Below are 24178 nucleotides of genomic sequence, written 5' to 3' on the forward strand. Positions count from 1 at the left end.
TCATTATCAGAATAATAAGTAATGTCATTATCATTAGTAGGCTTAGTACTGTATAGCAGCCTTGTTTAAAAATTCTTATGGCTTAGATCCAGCTAACGGGATCGATGTGACAATAGCCAGTTAAAGTGCAGGGCGCCGAATACAAAACAACAGAAATCTCATAATTAAAATTCCTCAAACATACAAGTATTTTACACCATTTTAAAGATAAACTTGTTGTTAATCCCACCACAGTGTCCAATTTCAAAAAGGCTTTACGACGAAAGCACACCAAATGATTATGTTAGGTCAGTACCTAGTCACAGAAAAACACAGCCATTTTTCCAGCCAAAGCGAGAAGTCACAAAAAGCAGAAATAGAGATAAAATACATCACTAACCATTGATTATCTTCATCAGATGACACTCACATGACTTCATGTTACACAATACATGTATGTTTTGTTCGATAAAGTTCATATACAAAAATCTCAGTTTAGATTGGAGCATTACGTTCAGTAATGTTTTGCTTCCAAAACATTCAGTGATTTTGCAGAGAGCCACATCAATTTACAGAAATACTCATCATAAATGTTGATGAAAATACAAGTGTTACGCATGGAACTTTAGAGGAACTTCTCCTTAATGTAACCGCTGTGTCAGACTTCAAAAAGCTTTACCGAAAAAGCACACCATGCAATAATCTGAGTACAGCACTCAGACAAGCCATACAGATATCCGCCATGTTGTGGAGTCAACAGAAGTCAGAAATAGCATTATAAATATTCACTTACCTTTGATGATACTCATCAGAATGCACTCCCAGGAATCCCAGTTCCACAATAAATGTTTGATTTGTTCGATAAAGTCCATTTATGTCCAAATACCTTCTTTTTGTTTGCGCCTTGAGTTCACAAATCCAAATTCACGACGCGCATTCCATTACAGTTTGTAGAAACATGTCAAACGATGTATAGAATCAATCTGTAGGATGTTTTTAAACATAAATCTTCAATAATGTTTCAACCAGAGAATTCCTTTGTCTGTAGAAATGCGATGGAACGCAGCTACCTCTCACGGGAGCGCACCTGAATGAGCTCATGGCACTCTGCCAGACGCCTGACTCAATCAGCTCTCATTCCCCCCTCCTTCACAGTAGAAGCCTCAAACAAGGTTCTAAAGACTGTTGACATCTAGTGGAAGCCTTAGGAAGTGCAATATGACCCCATAGACACTGTATATTCACAAGCATTACTACAAACCTCAGATTTCCCACTTCCTGGTTGGATTTGTTCTCAGGTTTCCGCCTGCCATATGAGTTATGTTATACTCACAGACATCATTCAAACAGTTTTAGAAACGACAGAGTGTTTTCTATCCAAATCTACTAATAATATGCATATATTAGCAACTGGGCCTGAGTAGCAGACAGTTTACTCTGGACACCTTATTCATCCAAGCTACTCAATACTGCCCCCAGACATAAGAAGATAACTACCATTGAGCTGTAAGCCTAAAACCGCATCCTGTTTTGTCTAAATACCGTAATTTACTTAGGTCTATATTTTAATTCTTAAATAGGCTACTGTATCAATCAATCATTAATTGGTTCATGTCATCACACAGCATATGAGTCATTCATGATTTGAAATGCAATCAAGAATTATAGTTTTCATATAAAATTAAGCCAGCCTTAATTAATTAACTTAAACAATAAATAAAACGTTCCAATTCGGAAATTGCATTCACTAATGAATGTGACTGTTTTTAGTCTTTGCTGTAATAAATGCTTAACAAAGAAAACATTGGCACACACATTTATTTAGTGTTTATATTGTTCCAAACGCTCAGGGAAATGATATTGTATTCTATTCAGCATCTGTTTGGCAGAGACATAATATACACGCAGCGCTTGCTCCTCGCCTTCTTTTTCTTGATCTCCAGGATTTTCCACAACTAGTCACATTTATTCCACACATCCGACTTCCCCTTTACCTCCTGAGCAACCAGTAAACAAACATTCCCCCCTTTCGAGTTTATTTCTCACTTACTCTGCATCCATTTTGCTGTCACATGTGTTCAGAGTTTGTAATAACCAATTTATTGTTGCGATTATGATATGCTATAGGTCAGGCCCTATTGGGTCCTATTCCGACGGAATTAGTTTTACTAGGGGTCGGGTAAACATAATTATGTGCATGAGTACAAAACACCACATCTGTAATTTTAGTCCCGTCCTAATCTGCCATGTCATTCATTTTTACATGGCAGGAGAGAAACAATTCCAACCAGATTAGCCTTCTGTTTATTGGTGAACTCCAAGGTCTTCTGATAATACTAGTCCCGTGTGAATCGACATCCCTGTGTTTTGAAAAAATATCTGAGTTTGACAGATGTTTCTCTTGGTTTGGAAAAGATCACAATAACTGATTGGATAAAATTTAACTAAGTGCTACATATAAACTATATATTAATGGCCTACATCAACTTTCACAGTGAATGTTTTTGTTTATATGTTTTGTGCGTATTAATTGAATATTGTCAAATGCATCATTAAAACAAAATATTGTGCCCATTTAATGCAACCCTTGCTTTTAATAGATCACAAAGCAGCATACAACTGACCTAAATGTTTGAAATTATAAATTCACTTTCTCATCTAAACCCTTAAAAAATGTAACTGTTTAGCTCACATCTGGGGGCATTTAGTAAGTACTACAGATTGCTAAAATATCCTAATGATTATGATCACACTTTCTCAATTCAAATATTATAGCGACACTATACCAAAGATGGTTTGGTACAGTTAAGAAACTTGGGAACCAAGCTCAAGTTATAGGTGTGGCCCTATCACCTGGACATGTTAAAATACTGTATCTTCATGCCTAGAATAAAAACCTCCAGGCTTCCGTCAAAACTGTCAATTTATAGAAAATATATTTTAAAAATGACAGGGGAAAAAACGAATCCCTTCCGAATCGTACTCTGGAATAGCGGACATTCTGGAGTAATAATTAGATAACCAATGTTCTCTAATAATACTAGTCCCGTGAGAATAGGTCTTTGGTCACGTACATGCGATGCATACATGTGTCACGTTAAGAGGTTTAGGGAATAGGGACTGTTTTTCCTAAACAAATCAGCGATTTTGGTAACAGAACTTTTCAGTCAGAAATTGTGTAATTACAGTGCATTCAGAAAGTATTCCCCTTGACAATTTCTACATTTGGTTACGTCACAGCCTTATTCTAATATGGATTAAATCATTTATTTTCCCTTCATCAATCAACACACAATATCCCATAATGAATGATACAAAGCAAAAACATTTATTTTGAATTTTGTGCAAATGTATTACAAATACAAAACTGAAACATCACATTTACACAAGTATTCAGACCCTTTACTCAGTACTTTGTTGAAGCACCTTTGGCATTGATTACAGCCTCGAGTCTTCTTGGTTATGATTCTATAAACTTGGCACACCTGTATGTGGAGAGTTTCTCCCATTCTTCTCTGCAGATCCTCTCAAACTCTGTCAGGTTGGATGGGGAGCGTCACTGCACATCTATTTTCAGGTCTCTCAAGAGATGTTCGATCGGGTTTAAGTAAGGGCTCTGGCTGGGCCACTCAAGGACATTCAGAGACTTGTCCCGAAGCCACTCCTGCGTTATATTGGCTGTGTGCTTAGTTTCGTTGTCCTGTTGGAAGGTAAAACCTTCGCCCCCAGTCTGAGGTCCTGAGTGCTCTGGAGCAGGTTTTCATCAAGGATCTCTCTGTACTTTGCTACGTTCATCTTTCCCTCGATCCTGACTAGTCTCCCAGTCCCTGCCGCTGAAAAACATCCCCACAGCATGATGCTGTCACCACTATGCTTCACCGTAGGGATGATGCCAGGTTTACTCCAGACGTGACGCTTGACATTCAGGCCAATCTTGTTTCTCATGGTCTGAGAGTCTTTAGGTGCCTTTTGGCAAACTCCAACCTGGCTTTCATGTCCCTATTACTGAGGATTGGCTTCCGTCTGGCCACTGCCATAAAGGCCTTATTGGTGGAGTGCTGCAAAAATGGTTGTCCTTCTGGAAGGTTCTCCCATCTCCACAGAGGAACTCTGGAGCTATGTCAGCGTGACCATCTGGTTCTTGGTCACCTCCCTGACCAAGGCCCTTCTCCCCTGATTGCTCAGTTTGCCCGGGCGGCCAGCGCTAGAAAGAGTCTTGGTGGTTCTTAAACTTCTTCCATTTAAGAATGATCGAGACCCCTGCATTCTTGGGGACCTTCAATGCTGCAGAAATGTTTTGGTACCCTTCCCCAGATGTGTGCCTCAACACAATCCTGTCTCGGAGCTCTATGAAAAATTCCTTCGACCTCATGGCTTTGTTTTTTCTCTGACATGCACTGTCAAATGTGGGACCTTATATAGACAAGTGTGTGCCTTTCCAAATCAAGTCCAATCAATTGAATTGACCACAGGTGGACTCCAATCAAGTTGCAGAAACATCTCAAGGATGATCATTGGAAACACAATTTCATAGCAAAGGGTCTGAATATTTATGTAAATAAGGTATTTTGTTTTATTATTTTTATATACATTTGCTAAAATAAAAACTGTTTTCACTTTGTCGTTATGGGGTATTATGTGTAGATTTAATCAATTTTAGAATAAGGCTGTAACGTCACAAAAATGTGAAAAAAGGGAAGGGGTCTGAATACTTTCCAAATGCAGTGCATCTTGCAGCTTCAGCAACACAGACAACGTGTTAAATACTTTGATGTTCTGTGGTGGTCGCTGCAGCAGGGAGGAGCGAGAGACAACGGGTGCACGTCATCTTTTTTTTAACACAGCGCAGGAAGTCTGAGCCAGGCCCGGCACAATCAAATCAACTGCTGGCCGGACTCCCTCTAGTCATTTGTGTGTCTTAATTATTTATTCAAACAGTGTGCTTAAAGTATCAGACAAGCTCAGTGAATATAGTTGATTTGACTTAATAACATATGGTCAATGTTGGGAAAAATACAAGTTTTAAACAATTTCAACCAATCGACTGGTCAAATGAACAGACAACTCATGTTCGACAAAGGTTTAGTCGGGGACAGCCCTAGACTCCGTGTGTCTTTTAATTATGATCTGGTAATCAATATAGTAAACACCAGCTTAATGATAATCTGTTGACTGACTGATGGTCAATTATATATTTTCCTATTCTTTTTACCTTTATTTAACTAGGCAAGTCAGTTAAGAACAAATTCTTATTTTTAATGACAGCCTAGGAACATTGGGTTAACTGCCTGTTCAGGGGCAGAACGACATATTTGTACCTTGTCAGCTCGGGGATTTGAACTTGCAACCTTCCGGTTACTAGTCCAACGCTCTAACCACTAGGCTACCCTGCCGCCCCTAGTTTAGCCTACCTGATGTCTGTTGGTTTTTGCCAAATTTCTTGATCATTGATCACTTGATTCAAAATGAGATCCAAATGACCATGACTATCTCTCTTTAGAAAAGGCAGATGTTCTTCTCCTCCGGGCCAGCCTCCACTCAAGCTTCCAACTGCAGCTCTCTGACCTGGAGTTCAATGAGATCATTGGTTCAGGTATTACGGACAGATTCTGTTACTATACTGTTTTCCTTAACAACATGGTTTATGCACATACAGACCATATTGAATAGTAGAATATATTTTCTACCCACAGGCTCATTTGGAAAGGTCTATAGAGGCAAGTGTAAGAACAAGGTCGTTGCCATCAAAAGGTAGGTAGGCCTAAGGATTACTTACATTGGTTAGCACTGTTCTTGGCTCGCAAAACGAATGAAAATACGAACAACTAAAATACAACATAAAATGCTAAAGCACAAACTACTAAAATATTAAATAAAATGTTAAGACACAAATTAATTAAATATGAACTAACTTTTAATTCTCCTCTCTATAGGTATCGGGCCAACACGTACTGCTCCAAGTCAGACGTGGACATGTTCTGCAGGGAGGTGTCCATCCTGTGTCGTCTCAACCACCCCTGTGTCATCCAGTTTGTGGGGGCATGTCTGGATGACCCCAGCCAGTTCGCCATAGCCACCCAATATGTCTCCGGGGGCTCCCTGTTCTCCCTGCTGCACGAGCAGAAGAGGTGAGGCCCTAAGCTGATCTCAGACCTGTCATTTGACCTCACTGTTACTGTGTTTATAGCGCTGTCAATGTCCAGGATCAGAAGAGGTGGTTCTGAACTGATCTTAGACCTGTCAATGGACTACTGCACTCTTACTCTGTCTAAACATATACAGCAGTTTCAGAAAATATTCAGAACCATTCACTTTTTCCACTTTTTGTTACGTTACAGCCTTATTCTAAAATTGATCCCCCCCCCTCATCAATATACACACAATACCCCATGATGACAAAGCAAAAACAGGTTTTTAGACATTTTTGCAAATGTATTAAAAAAAGCAAACAGAATTATTACATTTACATACAGTGCATTGGGAAAGTATTCAGACCCCTTGACTTTTTCCAAATTTTGTTACATTACAGCCTTATAAAATGTATGAAATAATTGTTTCCCTTTTCTTTTTCACAATACCGCATGATGATGAAGCAAAAACTTTTTTTTTTTAAACGTTGAAAAGGTATAAACAAAACTGAAATATCCCATTCACATAAGTATAGAGACCTTTTACTCAGTACTTTGTTGAAGCACCTTTGGCAGCGATTACAGTCTCAAGTCATTTTGGGTATGACGCTACAAGCTCGGCACATCTGTATTTGGGGAGTTTCCCCATTCTTCTCTGTAGATCCTCTCAAGCTCTGTCAGGTTGGATGGGGAGTGTCACTGCACAGCTATTTTCAGGTCTCAGCGATGTTCAATCAATCAGGTTCAAGTTTTTCTTTAATAAGTCCGACGCGAATGATATACTGCTCTCCGGAGACCAGGCCCAAGGGAGACGGTTGGGGTGCGTTGTTAGGATTCGTAGGTGAGTCAGTAAATTGCCATTACCATCGGTTCTGTTGGCCAACGTACTATGACTGGAAAACAAACTTGACGATCTATCCTACCAATGGGACATTGTGGTGAACGATGACATAGATAACATACTGTTAACACCCCTGATATTTTTCACCTGTCTTTGTGATTGTCTCCACCCCCCTACAGGGTCGCCCATCTTCCCCATTATCCACTGTGTATTTATACCTGTGTTCTCTGTTTGTCTGTTGCCAGTTCGTTTTGTTCATTCAGACCAACCAGTGTTTCCTCCCTTTCTCCTGTCCTGTCTATAGTGCCTGTTTCCTAGTTTTCACAGTTTTGACCTTTCTGCATACCCTGACCCTGAGCCTGTCTACCATCCTGTACCTTTGCCCCACTACTCTGGATTTTTGACCTCTGCCTGCCCTGACCCTGTGCCTGTCTACCGTCCTGTACCTTTGCCCCACTACTCTGGATTACCAACATCTACCTGCCCTGACCCTGAGCCTGCGTGCTGTCCTGTCCCTTTGCCCCACTACTCTGGATTACCGACCTCTGTCTGACCTGACTCTGAGCATGCTTGCCGTCCTGTCCCTTTGCCTGCCCGTGATCGATTTAACTTCTTATGGGCAGGTGGGACGGTAGCGCCCCACCTGGCCAACACCCGGAGAAATTGCAAAGCGCGAAATTCAATCTACAGAATTATAAATATTTAACCTTCGTAAAATCACAAGTGTAATACATCAAAATAAAGTGTAACTTCTTGTTAATCCAGCTGCTGTGTCAGATTTCAAAAACGCTTTACGGCGAAAGCACACCATGCGACTATCCAAGGACAGCGCCCCGCATACAAAACCATGAAAAACATATTTCAACCAGGCAGAGGTGCGACATGAAAGTCAGAAATAGCGATATAATAAATGCCTTACCTTTGATGATCTTCTTCCGTTGGCACTCCAAAAGGTCCCAGATACATCACAAATGGTCCATTTGTTCGATAATGTCCTTCTTTATATCCATAAAAACTCAGTTTAGCTGGCAAAATGAATCCCAAACGTTACTAATAAACTTTTCCAAACATTTGGCCACCATTGTTCCTGTTCCCAAGAAAGCTAAGGTAACTGAGCTAAACGACTACCGCCCCGTAGCACTCACTTCCGTCATCATGAAGTGCTTTGAGAGACTAGTCAAGGACCATATCACCTCCACCCTACCTGACACCCTAGACCCACTCCAATTTGCTTACCGCCCAAATAGGTCCACAGACGATGCAATCTCAACCACACTGCACACTGCCCTAACCCACCTGGACAAGAGGAATACCTATGTGAGAATGCTGTTCATCGACTACAGCTCGGCATTCAATACCATAGTACCCTCCAAGCTCGTCATCAAGCTCGAGACCCTGGGTCTCGACCCCGCCCTGTGCAACTGGGTACTGGACTTCCTGACGGGCCGCCCACAGGTGGTGAGGGTAGGCAACAACATCTCCTCCCCGCTGATCCTCAACACGGGGCCCCACAAGGGTGCGTTCTGAGCCCTCTCCTGTACTCCCTGTTCACCCACGACTGCGTGGCCATGCACGCCTCCAACTCAATCATCAAGTTTGCGGACGACACAACAGTGGTAGGCTTGATTACCAACAACGACGAGACGGCCTACAGGGAGGAGGTGAGGGCCCTCGGAGTGTGGTGTCAGGAAAATAACCTCACACTCAACGTCAACAAAACTAAGGAGATGATTGTGGACTTCAGGAAACAGCAGAGGGAACACCCCCTATCCACATCGATGGATCAGTAGTGGAGAGGGTAGCAAGTTTTAAGTTCCTCGGCATACACATCACAGACAAACTGAATTGGTCCACTCACACTGACAGCGTCGTGAAGAAGGCGCAGCAGCGCCTCTTCAACCTCAGGAGGCTGAAGAAATTCGGCTTGTCACCAAAAGCACTCACAAACTTCTACAGATGCACAATCGAGAGCATCCTGGCGGGCTGTATCACCGCCTGGTACGGCAACTGCTCCGCCCTCAACCGTAAGGCTCTCCAGAGGGTAGTGAGGTCTGCACAACGCATCACCGGGGCAAACTACCTGCCCTCCAGGACACCTACACCACCCGATGTTACAGGAAGGCCATAAAGATCATCAAGGACATCAACCACCCAAACCACTGCCTGTTCACCCCGCTATCATCCAGAAGGCGAGGTCAGTACAGGTGCATCAAAGCTGGGACCGAGAGACTGAAAAACAGCTTCTATCTCAAGGCCATCAGACTGTTAAACAGCAATCACTAACATTGAGTGGCTGCTGCCAACACACTGTCATTGACACTGACCCAACTCCAGCCACTTTAATAATGGGAATTGATGGGAAAGGATGTAAATATATCACTAGCCACTTTAAACAATGCTACCTTATATAATGTTACTTACCCTACACTATTCATCTCATATGCATATGTATATACTGTACTCTAGATCATCGACTGCATTCTTATGTCACTAGCCACTTTAACTATGCCACTTTGTTTACTTTGTCTACATACTCATCTCATATGTATATACTGTACTCGATACCATCTACTGTATGCTGCTCTGTACCATCACTCATTCATATATCCTTATGTACATATTCCTTATCCCCTTACACTGTGTATAAGACAGTAGTTTTGGAATTGTTAGTTAGATTACTTGTTGGTTATCACTGCATTGTCGGAACTAGAAGCACAAGCATTTCGCTACACTCGCATTAACATCTGCTAACCATGTGTATGTGACAAATAAAATTTGATTTGATTTGATTTGATTCGATTTGAAACAAGTCAAACAACGTTTATAATCAAACCTTAGGTACCCTAATATGTAAATAAACAATAACATTTAAGACAGAGAATCATTATTGTCTTTACCGGAGAGAAAAATACCAAAGAACGAGCTCTCTTCCACGTGCTTGGATACACTACAGCCAAAATAGAAGCCATTTAGAAAAACTACAATTTCTGGCTAATTTTTCCAAAACCAGCATGAAACTCTTTCTGAAGAATGTTGACATCTAGTGGAATCCCTAAGAACTGCAATCTGGGAGGATTTCGCCTTATAATAAAAGTGACGGCCATTGAAAACAGTGGTAGGCTGAAAATTATTTTGGGGGGATGGGTTTTGCCTGCCATATCAGTTCTGTTATACTCACAGACATTATTTTAACAGTTTTAGAAACTTTAGAGTGTTTTCTATCCAAATCTACCAATTATATGCATATCCTGAGTAACAGGCAGTTTACTTTGGGCACGCTTTTCATCCGGACGTGAAAATTCTGCCCCCTACCCAAGAGAGGGTAATAAACTTTAGTTACTTCGACTTTAGGGTCTTACCTTCAAACCTGATACAGACATAACATACAGCTGGCCGGGTTGTCCGTATATCGGCAGGATAGAACAGCTGCCTTCGGTAAGACAAGGGGTCTATTTGTCAATAACAGCTGGTGCGCAAAATATAATATTAATGAAGTCTCAGGGTTTTGCTTGCCTGAGGTAGAGTATCTCATGATAAGTTGTAGACCACACTATTTACCAAGAGAGTTTTGTCGTGGAAATTCAATACTGAGAGAGACTTGGTCATTTCTACAAACAATCATCTTTATTTAATATTGATACAATATTGCAATGAGACAGTCAACCCAACAGCCTTGACTGTTAGGCTGAGAGCCTATCCTTTACAGACCATGCTGTTCCTTATATACCTCATACCAAGATTGCTCAGTCATAGCTGGTTCAACCCCACCCCATATAGATTGGGGCCACCTTCCAGATGCCAGGAAGATTAAGAATACTGAGGCTTTTGTTCTGTTCCTCCATGCTCTCTCTATCTCGGTGACACCCACCACATCTTATCTATGGAATGCCAGCAGGTTTTTACCTAGCCATCACTTAATCAGCTTCAAAAAACTCCTCTCAGTTCACTCAGAATGAAGGAAAGAAATGTCTTACTACAGTATTAGTTAAGTTAATAATTTCTAACTATTAATCTCAAACAAATAAGGTGAATGCATCATTTTCCCCTCACATTCCCCTTTCAAAAAGCTAAGCTTCTTCTATAAAAATCTAAGGGTACAAGCATCACATAATTATTGTTAACCATACATTGAAACAAACAAAATACATATTTCTGGTGCCTGACATTTCATCCAACAACATCCCTTTGGGTTGCTAAGTGTTAGACCTTTCTTATCAAAAAACAGTCAACTTGGAACAGAAAATAGAATAAAACATTTTTTTGAAAAGAAAGCTTCATTACAGCAAATAGGCCAGTCATCACACTGGCACCATACACAAAGGTAGGGGTAAGCATGATTCAAATGTCCACCCCGTTCAGAACCCTTCCTACACCAGTGACAGAGACCCATCTCTGGGCACCTTGTACACACAGTGTGGGCTCCACATCTGGGTCCTTGTGCTCAAGATTGGGGTCTTCATCAGAGATGTAGTCAGGAATATGTAAGGGAAATCATTTAGTTCCCAAATCATAATCAAAACCCAATGAATCATCCAACCAAAATGTAGAATGACACAGAATGGCTCAGTGATACATTGGTTTTATCACCCAAATTAAACTTATCACACATTGACATTGGCAGAATGTACATTTATATTAACATACAGTATAATTATCCTATAATTCTAGTTATCCTATAATTATTTCTTATCACAATTATAATATAGATCAGTATCCTAATGCATTGATAATCTAAATTACTATATTTTTAGCAGTGTGTAGACCCCTACAATCAACCTGATACCTGATTCCCAAGTCTAAAATCAATTACTGGCACATTTGACCAACCCTTCTATGGCACTCAATCTTCTGGCATTTCTTCATTTTCTTCTTCAGATAGCTTCACAGTTCGAAGTGGATGGCCCATGATGTCCCAATTTCAGTGTTTCACCTGGGCCACCACCACCTTTACCACCAATTATGTCTTGTCCATTTAGCACCAGTATCCATTCTCACTCCACGTGGACTTCTGTTGCACTCCTGAGTGAAAAGGCAGTTGATGACTTCAACTGGATGCTGTACACCGGTTCGGACTCAGATCCCTCTGTAGAAGTGGTAAGGACAAGGCCATATTGAATGCCTTTTGTCACTTTTCCTCGGCCAGTTAGAGGGGGTTTTAGGTCCACACCGTTTGGTCAAATTGTCCCTGCTATGCATGAATACACCATCTGTAATAACACAGAGAGAGATAGATAGAGAGAACAGATCAGAACAACAATTTAGTTCAGTTCATTTCTGATTCAGGAAATCCAGACAAGCATATGCCACATTTTTTAATTTGACCAATTATTCTTAATACCAATGTCTAAACATATGTCAAAGACAATGATGAAATCATTTTTAAAAATGGGCTTATACTCCCCATCATACTGACAACTTCACCACAGAGCCACAGGATCAAGAAGTTAGACGTATAAACCATCGTGAGAAATCTAAACAATCCAGCAGACCTAATCTGGTGAGATTTGTATCAAAACAGAACAGAACAAACATCACAACAATACACTCCTTCACATATCACTCAAGGTGTGAAAACTTCAATCCAAAACCTCAGAGGACTAGTACCTCCCCCATTTTGACACATGACTCCCAATGTGAGTAATGTGTAAAAAAAAAACACTAATACTGGTTAAAAATAAAACAAAATCAGTTCAAATAACAAAATCGATTTAGAATTATTACCCTTAATAAACTCCATAAAGAAACATAATTGTACCCATACGGTCATACTAAAATAGACTTAAGGAAGCCTACCCTTAGTCAAAAACAACACCCTCTCCTTCTTCCCTTTGGTCCAAATCACAAATATGGCTAAGAACTGTAAACTTCATCATAATTATCAATATTAAAAAATACCTTCAAATCAGTATTACAAATGACCTTAAATTCATTACCCAAACGGCTTTCCAATGAGGGTGATCAAACCACACTGGAAAGACACTGAGGTCAGAGGTCGTATACAAACCATTCAAATAAGTGTTTCTTTCTATATTAGACTAATTAATGAAAAACAGTCAAACATTTCATACATGTCGTATCCCAGGTTCCCAGTAAGTTTTCAGTAAAAAAAAAATTATCAAAGGAATTCAAGTGTTTAATTAAACATTTAAATTGTGTGTATATGCCCATTTAAGATGGGTTAGCTTCCCTTTTCAGGGGCAGAACAATAGATTTTTACCTTGTCGGCTCGGGGTTTTGATCTTGCAACCTTTCGGTTTCTAGTCCAACACTCTAACCATTAGGCCACCTTTATCTCTACGGTAAAGTTAAAAACAAATTTGACAACTCTCTCTTCTCTTTCGGCTTCCTACTTATGAAATGTCCAAGACTTTAAAAGTAAAATGTAACGCGGGCAAAATGATAAAATACATCAGTCAATCCATAAGAAGATTTTTTTCTTTCGGTGGGAACAATACTACAGCCATTTACTACCCACAACTTCGATTATAGCCTAGTTTTATCATGCAATAATTAATACCCATGTTTAGTTATCAGTAATGATCATGGTCACAGCTCTATCGCAATTACCTATCTGCTATTCATAGAATTCATTAGATGTAGGTAACTGTCCCTTCTGATCAGACTACAGGTAATGAAACAAACACTTGCTGTTGTTGACAAGCATATATTCAAATCATATCCATATTATTCATATTTGATTCAGTTATTTAAATACTACTCCATTCTCAATATGTTATTCCAGCAGACCATTTAGGCAACAGACAAAACTTATTACATTGAAATCGCCCCGCCATTCATGTTGAATAAATTAGACTTTTAATTTGAACTAAGCAAGCTGCTAAAATGTTCAGTTTATATCTTAAACAAACACTGGTGGTAGGATCTGTCTTGGCAAAGCATACCAATAGTTGAATTACAATCAGAAACCCGGATGTTAGTCAATACCATAGATGCAATGCTATTGAAATGACAAAGAAATCCCGCAAATAACCCAATTACAATGGTTTGTAGTCGTAACATCATGCACATAATAATGACACAATTCCCAGAAAATTGCCTTACAGGTCCACGGGGTTCTCCGCAGAGATTCTCACATGCGCAAAAGGAATAGATTAGCAGTCAACGAGTTAAATCGACATTCATTGATCAGGAAACGGATCTTTCACTTTTCAATAAAAGCAGATGTTTTCTCATGCAACATATTCAAATTACTTTACTGCGTCACATTAATCCCACAATCATTAGTTTGATGGAGACCCTAGGCTTTGTACGACGTTACAAATTACATCGAGATTCCATCTTCGTTCACTCTAACTTTATGGAAAAAGGTACCGATTATGAATATATCATCTCTGTGTTGAACAAAAATATTTTCAGAAAATAAAGCTCAAGCACCAAGGAGATAAGATAACATTTGTGTGTTACATAAATTGCATAGTTTATTTTCAAAAAAGTACATTTTTCAAAAAAACACACTGCAATCTGACATACCAGCAGCAATGGACTTGAAAAATAAAAATCATTTTGGTGCCCATCAATATTACAAATTTACAGTATCATATTTATGCTCATATATATTATGTAAACTAATAGCAAAGAAGTTTTTTGGAATTAGCCTAATCCAGACCAAATTAAATTTGTGTGACATGATATCCTTTGGATTTATCATTTTAGAATGTCAGTGTACTAGCTAGTACACAGTGCAGGTTTTAATCATGACCAGAGGGACTGCCTAGGTGCCAAATTATCCTAGGTAGATTTAAAACAGCAAAGTTCTGCGGTTCTGGTGAGAACTGGCAAAATGTTTCACAAACTCATTCATGTTGAGGGAGCGAGCCCTCCTTGACTTAACCTGTCATCAACCATTGTTGTCCTAAGGTGGCTTTTAATCAGTTTTAAAGCTGAGAAGCTTCTCTCACAAGAAGCACTGCTGACTGGTGTACCAACAGAAATCTTACAAAGTCGAAATAGCTCATGGAAGACCTCTTTATAAGGTTCTAGAAACACAACAAAGTCTAGGAGAGTAGACGGTCTGTCCCTTCCTCCTTTCTCTCTCCTATCAAGAAGCCGCTTGGTTTGATGAACCTAATGTTTGAGGTCCTCTAAATCTGACTCAGAGGTCTGAGCAAAGGCCAACAGAGGCTCCTCATTCAAGAATGTTGTCCTCTTTGGGTTGAGAGACTGGACCCCTTGCATTATCTCACAATTCTTCTTTGACAAACACCTCTGCAGCTCCGCTGTGAGACTGTCAAGCACCTGATAAAAGACAGCTCTTTGGAAGCTCTCACCATCACTTTGGTCACTATCATCATCAGTGAGTCGTGAAATCTTAAGCTTATTTCTTCTGTCTTTTAACACACTGTTTGTTCACTAATTTTGCAGTGCTCTGCAATCTCTTCAACCTCTTTCCAAAGTTCTCCAAAGTAACCCTCACTTCTGTAGTCCTGTAATGTGTCTGTAAGGGCACCTACTAGATCCACAGCCCTTGCTCGGTCAAGAGGGCTTGATTGAAGCATGTCAAAAAGACATTTGGCATCACCAAGCACTACAAAAGGTAACCAAAAGCCCTATGAAATGTAAATCTGAGATAGATCAGTTGAGGCAAGGGGCCTTCTATCACCACTATTTTCAAGTGTGATATCCTGTAGCACTCTCAGAACTGCTGGGAGCCTGTCCCTCAGATTACGGCATGCCATGTATCTGCATGCCCACCTTCCATCCGTAAGTCTCCGTAGTTCCCTGGGCTGCTGCTGTGGATACAGCTCTTTCTGAACTGCAAGCCACTTGAGATGAACATATGAGCCAGATACAAAGTTATAAAGCTTCTGCAGGAAAGTTAACTGCCTCAGGCACTGATTTTACAGCCTTGACAAGAACCAAATTGAAACAATGTGCATTAGAGTGCACATAAAATGCTAATCTTGTACTTTTTAAAATCCGTGCAGACACACCAGAATGCTCTCCGCTCATTACGGATGCAATGTCATAGCCTTGCCCCACCAGATGATTTTTGTTGTCCAGACCATGTTTTTCAAGGCAATCAATTATCATTTTTGTGAGACTTGCTGCATCTAAGCTGTCAGCTGACTGAAAATGTGAAACACTTTCGTGGATGGCCTCGTTGTAATAGTACCTCAACTAAAGACATTTGGTATTTTTTCTTTAAATCTTTGGTTTCGTCTGTAATTACACAAAAAACTTCACTTTCTTTTACTTCTCTTATTATTTCACTTTGTACCATGTCAGCAAAGCCCTCAAGAACTTTGTTCTGGATTTGGTGGCTTGTGTACTTAACATTGCCAATTGCATTCATCTTTTTCTCTATGAGAGGGTCATGCTTTGCTATTTCTTCTAAGATTGTAAAAAGAAAACTTGTGAGAGTCATTAGACTCTCTATGCCCTCTATTAGACCCTCTATGCCCACTATATTTTTGAGTGGCAGTTAATAGGAGCACATCTGCAATTGTTTTAATGTAAGTACAGTTTTCCTCCACTTTCTTTTTCCGGTCCTCATTTATGACATCTAACATTGTGTCACGCCCTGACCTTAGAGAGCCTGTTTATTTCTCTATTTGGTTAGGTCAGGGTGTGATTTGGGTGGGCATTCTAGTTTTCTATTTCTTTGTTGGCCGGGTGTGGTTCCCAATCAGAGGCAGCTGTCTATCGTTGTCTCTGATTGGGAATCATACTTGGGCAGCCTGTTTTCCACCTGAGTTTGTGGGATCTTGTTTTTGCACAGTAGCTGTATAGCCCTGCAGAACTTTGCGGTCGGTTATCTTTTGTTGTTCTTTGGTCTTCATTTTAAATAAAGAAGATGTACACTTACCACGCTGCGTTTTGGTCTCATTCCGACGACGGACGTAACACATTGAGTTGCTGTCAATAGCCCTTTTATGCTGATTCCAAGCATACATAGCATTGATGTGATGCTCTGCCTTCGAATGGAGCTAAAACCCAGAATCTTTCAACAGCGCCTTTTTCCAGTTACAAAACCATGACTGTGATGTGAAGGCAGATGCAGGTGTATTGGGCAGAGAAACATGACTGTGATGTGAAGGCAGATTCAGGTGTATTGGGCAGAGAAAAATGCCTAGAGGTGAAACAATAAGTCGAATCTTGATTTACAGAATATTCAAGCCATGAATTGTCCTTATACCAGGAGCTGTTGAAAGCCCTTTTCCATGTACCATGCTGAGTTCTGGGAAATTTTCAAACACGGCTGTACAGGACCCTCTTTTCTGGATCTTGAAGTGTCTGAAATACACGTTAAATAATGTGTAATATCTCTTTGGAAATGTATAATTAAGGGGTCCACAAGATTAGATACTAACAGCTGCTAACTAACATGTGTAGTTTAAAGTATAGGCCTGGCCTGCCATTGGGTCCTTCTGGAACAGCATATCTGGTGCTTGATGCAGTTGGGAGGGGCTCGATGACATCTCCTGACAGCTCTGGTTCACTCTCTTGTTCAGAGCCAGAGGTCTCAGTATCATCCCTTGATACATTAAAATAACACAAGAACCATTAGATTAGTGTATAAACCACAATACAAATGCCACAGCCATCAAAACACGAACACATGAATCAACAACCAACATTTTAAAGTGAGGCCTAATCTGTCAAAATCAGCTAGTACAAGCTGAAGCTAAACTTAAATTTTGAATAGGGCGTGTGACTGACTGCATGGTAGATGCTCTGACCTGGTGGTAGACTGGGTCCTTGTGAAGTCTGACCACACTGACTCTGACTAGTCTCAGGTAGGGAGCCGCTCTGGGGTCCAGTGGTGATGCAAGGTCTGGGGTCTGTTTGCACCTGATCTGCCTGTTTGTGCTTCTTTAAAAAGAAGTCTGATATCTCTCCCTTTCTTTTCATGTTTAATTGACCCTATGAAAGAATAAGACAGTCTATGGTTACATCTAAGCATCCAATTACCCACATTTTAGTCCAATCTCAACCTTAATTACAAATCCTCATTATCATGACTGTACCTTAAAATCAACTACCAGCATAAATGACTAGTTAGATCATGGCTAGCCCTACTCTGCAGTAAGTAACTTAGCTAGCTATAATTTATTACACCTTTACGATAGCAAACAGGCTATCTGCAAATTGTAGTAATCATTTGAGTAACGTTAACAGACTGATAATAACAATTATTTGTTTTGAGTTCAAGTACGAAAATCTAAATGAGTTAATGGATTTCAAATTGCTGAATGTTAACTTGCCGAACACTGACAACTATAGCCTACTAGTTTCTCCACATTAGCTAAACATTTATATACTGTAACTTACGACACTGCACTCTATATGCGTGTATTACTAGTCCAGATGTAAACATAATGTTAGGCTAAATTGGGAACCGATCTCATTTGATTAACTGTCTGTTAACCTTTCTAGCGCAGGGGTTCCGCCTCGACAACATTCCGCTGAAAAGGCAGCGCACGAAATTCTAAAATATTTTTTGGAAATACCTAACTTTCACACATTAACAAGTCCAATACAGCAAATGAAAGATAAACATCTTGTTAATCTACCCATCGTGTCCGATTTCAAAAATGCTTTACAGCTAAAGCACAACATATGATTATGTTAGATCACCGCCATGTCGAAAAAACAAACAGACATTTTTCCAGCCAAAGATCAGAGTCACAAAAAGCAGAAATATAGATAAAATTAATTACTAACCTTTGATGATCTTCATCAGATGACACTCATAGGACATCATGTTACACAATACATGTCTGTTTTGTTCGATAATGTGCATATTTATATTAAAAAATCCCAGTTTACATTGGCGCCTTACGTGCAGTAATGTTTTGATTCCAAAACATCCGGTGATTTTGCAGAAATACTCATAATAAACATTGATAAAAGATACTAGTGTTATTCACAGAATTAAATATAGACTTCTCCTTAATGCAACCGCTGTGTCAGATTTTTTTTAAACTTTACGGAAGAAGCATAATCTGAGAACGGCACTCAGAACTCTAAACAGCCAGAGGAATAGCGCCCATTTTGGAATCAACAATGTTAGAAATAACACCATAAATAGTCACTTACCTTTGATGATCTTCATCAGAAGGCACTCCCAGGAATCTCAGTTCAACAATAAATGACTGATTTGTTCCATAAAGTTCCATAATTTATGTCCAAATAGCCACTTGTTAGCGTGTTCAGCCCAGTAATCCATCTTCATGAGGCGCAGGCACTTCATCCAGACAAAAACTCGAAAAGTTCCGTTACAGTCCTTTAGAAACATGTCAAACAATGTATGAAATCAATCGTTAGGATTAGTTTTTTAAAAGTTTTTTAACATAAAACTTCAATAATGTTCCAACCAGCGAATTCCTTTGTCTTCAGAAAAAGCACTGGAACTAGAGGTAACTCTGTCGGGAGCGCGTCACGAGACCAAGGCTCTCTGCCAGACCACTGACTCAAAGAGGTCTCATGAGCCCCTCCTTTATAGTAGAATCCTCTAACCAGTTTCTAAAGTTTCTAGTGGAAGCCCTAGGAAGTGCAACCTCATCCATATCTCAATTTGTATTCGGTAGGCCAAGCTTTGAAAAACTACAAACCTCAGATGTCCCACTTCCTGGTTGGATGTTTCTCAGGTTTTCACCTGCCATATGAGTTCTGATCTGTTATACTCACAGACATCATTCAAACAGTTTTAGCAACTTCAGAGTGTTTTCTATCCAATACTAACAATAATATGCATATATTAGCATCTGGGACAGAGTAGGAGGCAGTTCACTCTGGGCACGCTATTCATCCAAAAAAATGAAAGTGAAAATGCTGCCCCCTATCCCAAAACAGTTAATGGAGCCAAAGGTCTAACGTTAACTTACACAGCGACTCAACTTCCGTAAAACCAGACGCTAAACCTTAAAACTTACTTCAAATATAATGCTTTTGCCAATCGCGAAAAGAGCTTGTGGAGCTGTGGAAATATTCTCTCTTCTTCTTCTGTATGTTTTTCTTCTTCTTCTGTGTCTCGCAACCAACGTTAATATTCTCTCTTCCTCGTCCTTGATTTGAAAAAATGCGCCACCGAACATCAAAATAAATGCTTCTTTCAACTAGAGGTGAAATGAGATATCAATTAGCATCAAACTGCCAGTAGCGAATTACATTTTGGGGTGGCCACCCTGGACACCCCTCTGGCATGCCACTGGTTCCAGCTGCTCAATAATGAGTGTGATATTCCCTGGGATGCCAATTTCTGATCCCCCTGTGCACAGATGAAGTTGCAGATCCCATCCCCATCGGCAAAAATGTTATTGACATTCAGTACTGAGAGAGACTTGGTCATTTCTTCAAACAATCATCTTTATTTAATATCGATTAATTATTGCAATAATGAAACTGTTGACTGTTAGGCTGAGAGCCTACCCTTTACAGGCCATTCTGATGCTTATATACAGTTGAAGTCGGAGGTTTACATACACCTTAGCCAAGTACATTTAAACTCAGTTTTTCACAATTCCTGACATTTAATCGTAGTAAAAATTAGGTTAGGATCAAGTTAGGATCACCACTTTATGTTAAGAATGTGATATGTCAGAATAATAGTAGAGATAATTATTTCTTTCAGCTTTTATTTCTTTCATCACATTCCCAGTGGGTCTGAAGTTTAGTATTTGGTAGCATTGCCTTTAAATTGTTTAACTTGGGTTAAACGTTTAGGGTATCCTTCCACAAGCTTCCCACAATAAGTTGGGTGAATTTTGGCCCATTCCTCCTGACAGAGCTGGTGTAACTGAGTCAGGTTTGTAGGCCTCCTTGCTTGCACACACTTTTTCAGTTCTTCCCACAAATGTTCTATAGGATTGAGGTCAGGGCTTTGTCACTCCAATACCTTGACTTTGTTGTCCTTAAAGCCATTTTGCCACAACTTGGAAGTATGCTTGGGGTCATTATCCATTTGGAAGACCAATTTGCGACCACATTTTTTACTTCCTGACTGATGTCTTGAGATATTGCTTCAATATATCCATATAATTTTCTTACCTCATGTTTCCATCTATTTTGTGAAGTGCACCAGTCCATCCTGCAGCAAAGCACCCCCACAACATGATGCTGCCACGCCCGTGCTTTAAGGTTGGGATGGTGTTCTTTGGCTTGCAAGCCTCCCCTTTTCCTCCAAACATAACGATGGTCATTATGGCCAAACAGTTCTATTTTTTTTTGTTGCTAGCACAGACTGGAATATGTTCTGGGATTCTTCCAATGGCAGTGAGGAGGACACCACATCAGTCATCGGCTTCATCAGTAAGTGCATCGATGACGTCGTCCCCTCAGTGACTGTACGTAGATATCCCAACCAGAAGCCATGGATTACAGGCAACATCCGCACTGAGCTAAGGGGTTGAGCTGCCGCTTTCAAGGAGCGGGACTCTAACCTGGACGCTTATAAGAAATCCCATTATGCCCTCAGACGAACCATCAAACAGGCAAAGCGTCAATACAGGACAAAGATTAAATCCTTCTATACCAGCTCCGATGCTTGTTGGATGTGGCAGGGCTTAAAAACTATTATGGACTACAAAGGGAAGCACAGCCACGAGCTGCCCAGTGACACAAGCCTACCAGACGAGCTAAATTACATCTATGCACGCTTTGAGGCAAGCAACACTGAAGCATGCGTGAGAGCACCAGCTGTTCCGGATGACTGTGTGATCACGCTCTCCATAGCAATGTGAGTAAGACCTTTAAACAGGCCAACATTCACCACACACAGGGTCTAACGGCTGTTGTAGAGGCTGTCTGTGATGTTGTCCACGATGTCCTTCCACAGCTGGAAGTCCCTGCGGTGTAGACCGAGACAAAGGAAGGGAGGCCCCCTCTGCTCCAGGCCCAGCAACAGCTGCTCCACCACCCAGTGCTTATCTCTCCCACTGTATGACACAAATGCATCGTAGTGGTGACGACCACTGGGGTTGGGCCTCTGCACGGCCTCCTCCAGCCAGCCACAGGCGATGTGGTAGAAGGCCATTAGGTAGTCCCCGGCCAGCTGATGGAGCAGCACCACCAGCATGAAGAGGAGCAGGCCCAGTGAGGTGCAGAGGAACAGGACAAAGTCCATGTCCAGGGAACAGTGGGCCGCAGAGTACCTGGGGAAGTTCTGGACGCCACCTTCATTTTTGCATGTCAACTCCAATTCCCAATTTTGCTAAAAATTGTGTCTGTCTCCTGACCCAGTTGTCCAGCCAGGCGTCGTCACAGCTGCAGTGCAGGCAAGGACTGAAGAGCTCCATATTCCTCAGGCTGGTCAGTGGCTCTGGAAAGCCCTCTAACATGCTAAACTCCTCTCGGGATTGGACTTGAATCAAAATGAGGGAGTGCAGGTCTCTGCTCAGATCCTCCTCCAGAGTGAGGATCCTACATTCGATCAAGCTCAGGCTCTCCAGCCTTGTTAGGTTGTGGAACATGATGCTCAGCACTGGCTGCACGATGAGGTCCACTCTTGTCAGCTTCAAATGCCTCAGCTGCACAAGCCTGTTCAGATTATTCATGTCAACAGCTGGTTTTCTCACAAACTCTGGTGAGAGAACCAACTCAAACTCCTGCAGAGAGAGGAAGTACTTTGCGACGAAGTGAGACCCACACAGAAGATGTCCTGTTACAGCCCTCAGGTTGACAACAGACTGGAAGAATGGTCTCCAGCAGTCCTGGAATATCACATTCAATGGGGTGCTGTTGCTGCCGACGGTGATGTTGAGAGGACACCAGGAGCTTATAATCATGTTAGTCAGCGCTTGAGGGAAGACTCGACCGAATATGTGCGTCAGATTCACACTCACACTCACGTTTCTCCTACTGGCTGGATGGATAGTAAATGTACCCTGAATCTATGGTTGTCAGCGAAGTGAGGTTGATGAATGCAAATGCTGCAGTTTGCATGATGGATTTATTGAACAGTGTTAAAGTCTCTAAGCTTTGCAGACCAAAGAAACTGTTCTCTGTAATCTGAGAGATCTTGTTACTCCCTAGGTCTAGGAACCTCAATTCAGCTGTTCAGTTGTATAATTCTGCTCGACATAATGAGATATGAAATTGGTGGTCATCCAATTGAACGGAGACTGGCAGTTCTTCCACTGCTTTTCGTGCAAGCTGTGTTGTATCTGTGTGCATCTATATATCTTGTGCATCTCATTTTTACATCTTGCACATAATGTGCGATCTCTGTTGTTTAGACACATTGAGAGGCGTAGGGGCAGATCAGTTTATTTTTACGGCCCTTTTTTTCTCACTTCCCCTTTCTCTGTCCCGGCACTATGTATCTTACTGGTCCGTGACTCACTGACACGGTTAGAGGGGAATAAAGCAGCCCAACAGTTAACACACTGGAACTTTATTTAAACACACTGGCACTTTATTTAAACACCCAGAGGAAGATGAACATGGGGATGCACATGGGGATGAAAGGTTGGAATAGGTAGAGTTTGAGAGGCAGAGAGTTTGAGAGGCAGATTTATGGTACCCCCTAGACTTTCGAGCTCATGTCGTGGGGAGATCGGGTGTGAGGGGGTGTAGGGGTTCTGTATAAGGAAAAGAAAGACAATGAATATACATGCACTGTACCAGATTTGCCAGTTCTTGCCGTGAGATGTTACCCCACTATTCCACCAAGGCACCTGCAAGTTCCCGGACATTTCTGGGGGGAATGGCCCTAGCCATCACCCTCCGATCCAACAGGTCCCAGACATGCTCAATGGGATTGAGATCCGGGCTCTTCGCTGGCCATGGCAGAAAACTGACATTCCTGTCTTGCAGGAAATCCCGCACCGAACGAGCAGTATGGCTGGTGGCATTGTCATGCTGGAGGGTCGTGCCAGGTTGAGCCTGCAGAAAGGGTACCACATGAGGGAGGAGGACGTCTTCCCTGTAACGCACAGCATTGAGTTTGCCTGCAATGACAACAAACTCAGTCCGATGATGCGGTGACACACCACCCCAGACCATGACGGACACTCCACCTTCAAATTGATCCCGCTCTAGAGTACAGGCCTCGGTGTAACACTCATTCCTTCGACGATAAACGTGAATCCGACCATCACCGCTGGTGAGACAAAACCTCGACTCATCAGAGAAGAGCAGTTTTTGCCAGTCCTGTCGGGTCCAGCGACGGGGGGTTTGTGCCCATAGGCGACGTTGTTGCCGGGGATGTCTGGTGAGGACCTGTCTTCCAACAGGCCTTCAAGCCCTCAGTTCAGCCTCTCTCAGCCTT

At 41.2% G+C, this 24178-nt stretch overlaps 1 protein-coding gene and 1 pseudogene across 1 annotated transcript in view; one reads left to right on the plus strand and one right to left on the minus strand.

Annotated features, from left to right (window-relative positions):
- The window catches only part of tnni3k (TNNI3 interacting kinase), a 78298-nt gene that overhangs the window by 41974 nt on the left and 12146 nt on the right, over positions 1 to 24178 (plus strand). The window contains exons 14-16 of the mRNA XM_065009600.1: positions 5480 to 5572; positions 5673 to 5730; positions 5913 to 6107. Of these exons, the coding sequence (XP_064865672.1) occupies positions 5480 to 5572; positions 5673 to 5730; positions 5913 to 6107 (346 nt within the window). The remainder of the gene's footprint in view (positions 1 to 5479; positions 5573 to 5672; positions 5731 to 5912; positions 6108 to 24178) is intronic.
- On the minus strand, positions 21557 to 23913 carry LOC135564607 (toll-like receptor 12; annotated as a pseudogene).

This window comes from Oncorhynchus nerka, linkage group LG25 (assembly GCF_034236695.1).
Source record: "Oncorhynchus nerka isolate Pitt River linkage group LG25, Oner_Uvic_2.0, whole genome shotgun sequence".
NCBI lineage: Eukaryota > Metazoa > Chordata > Actinopteri > Salmoniformes > Salmonidae > Oncorhynchus > Oncorhynchus nerka.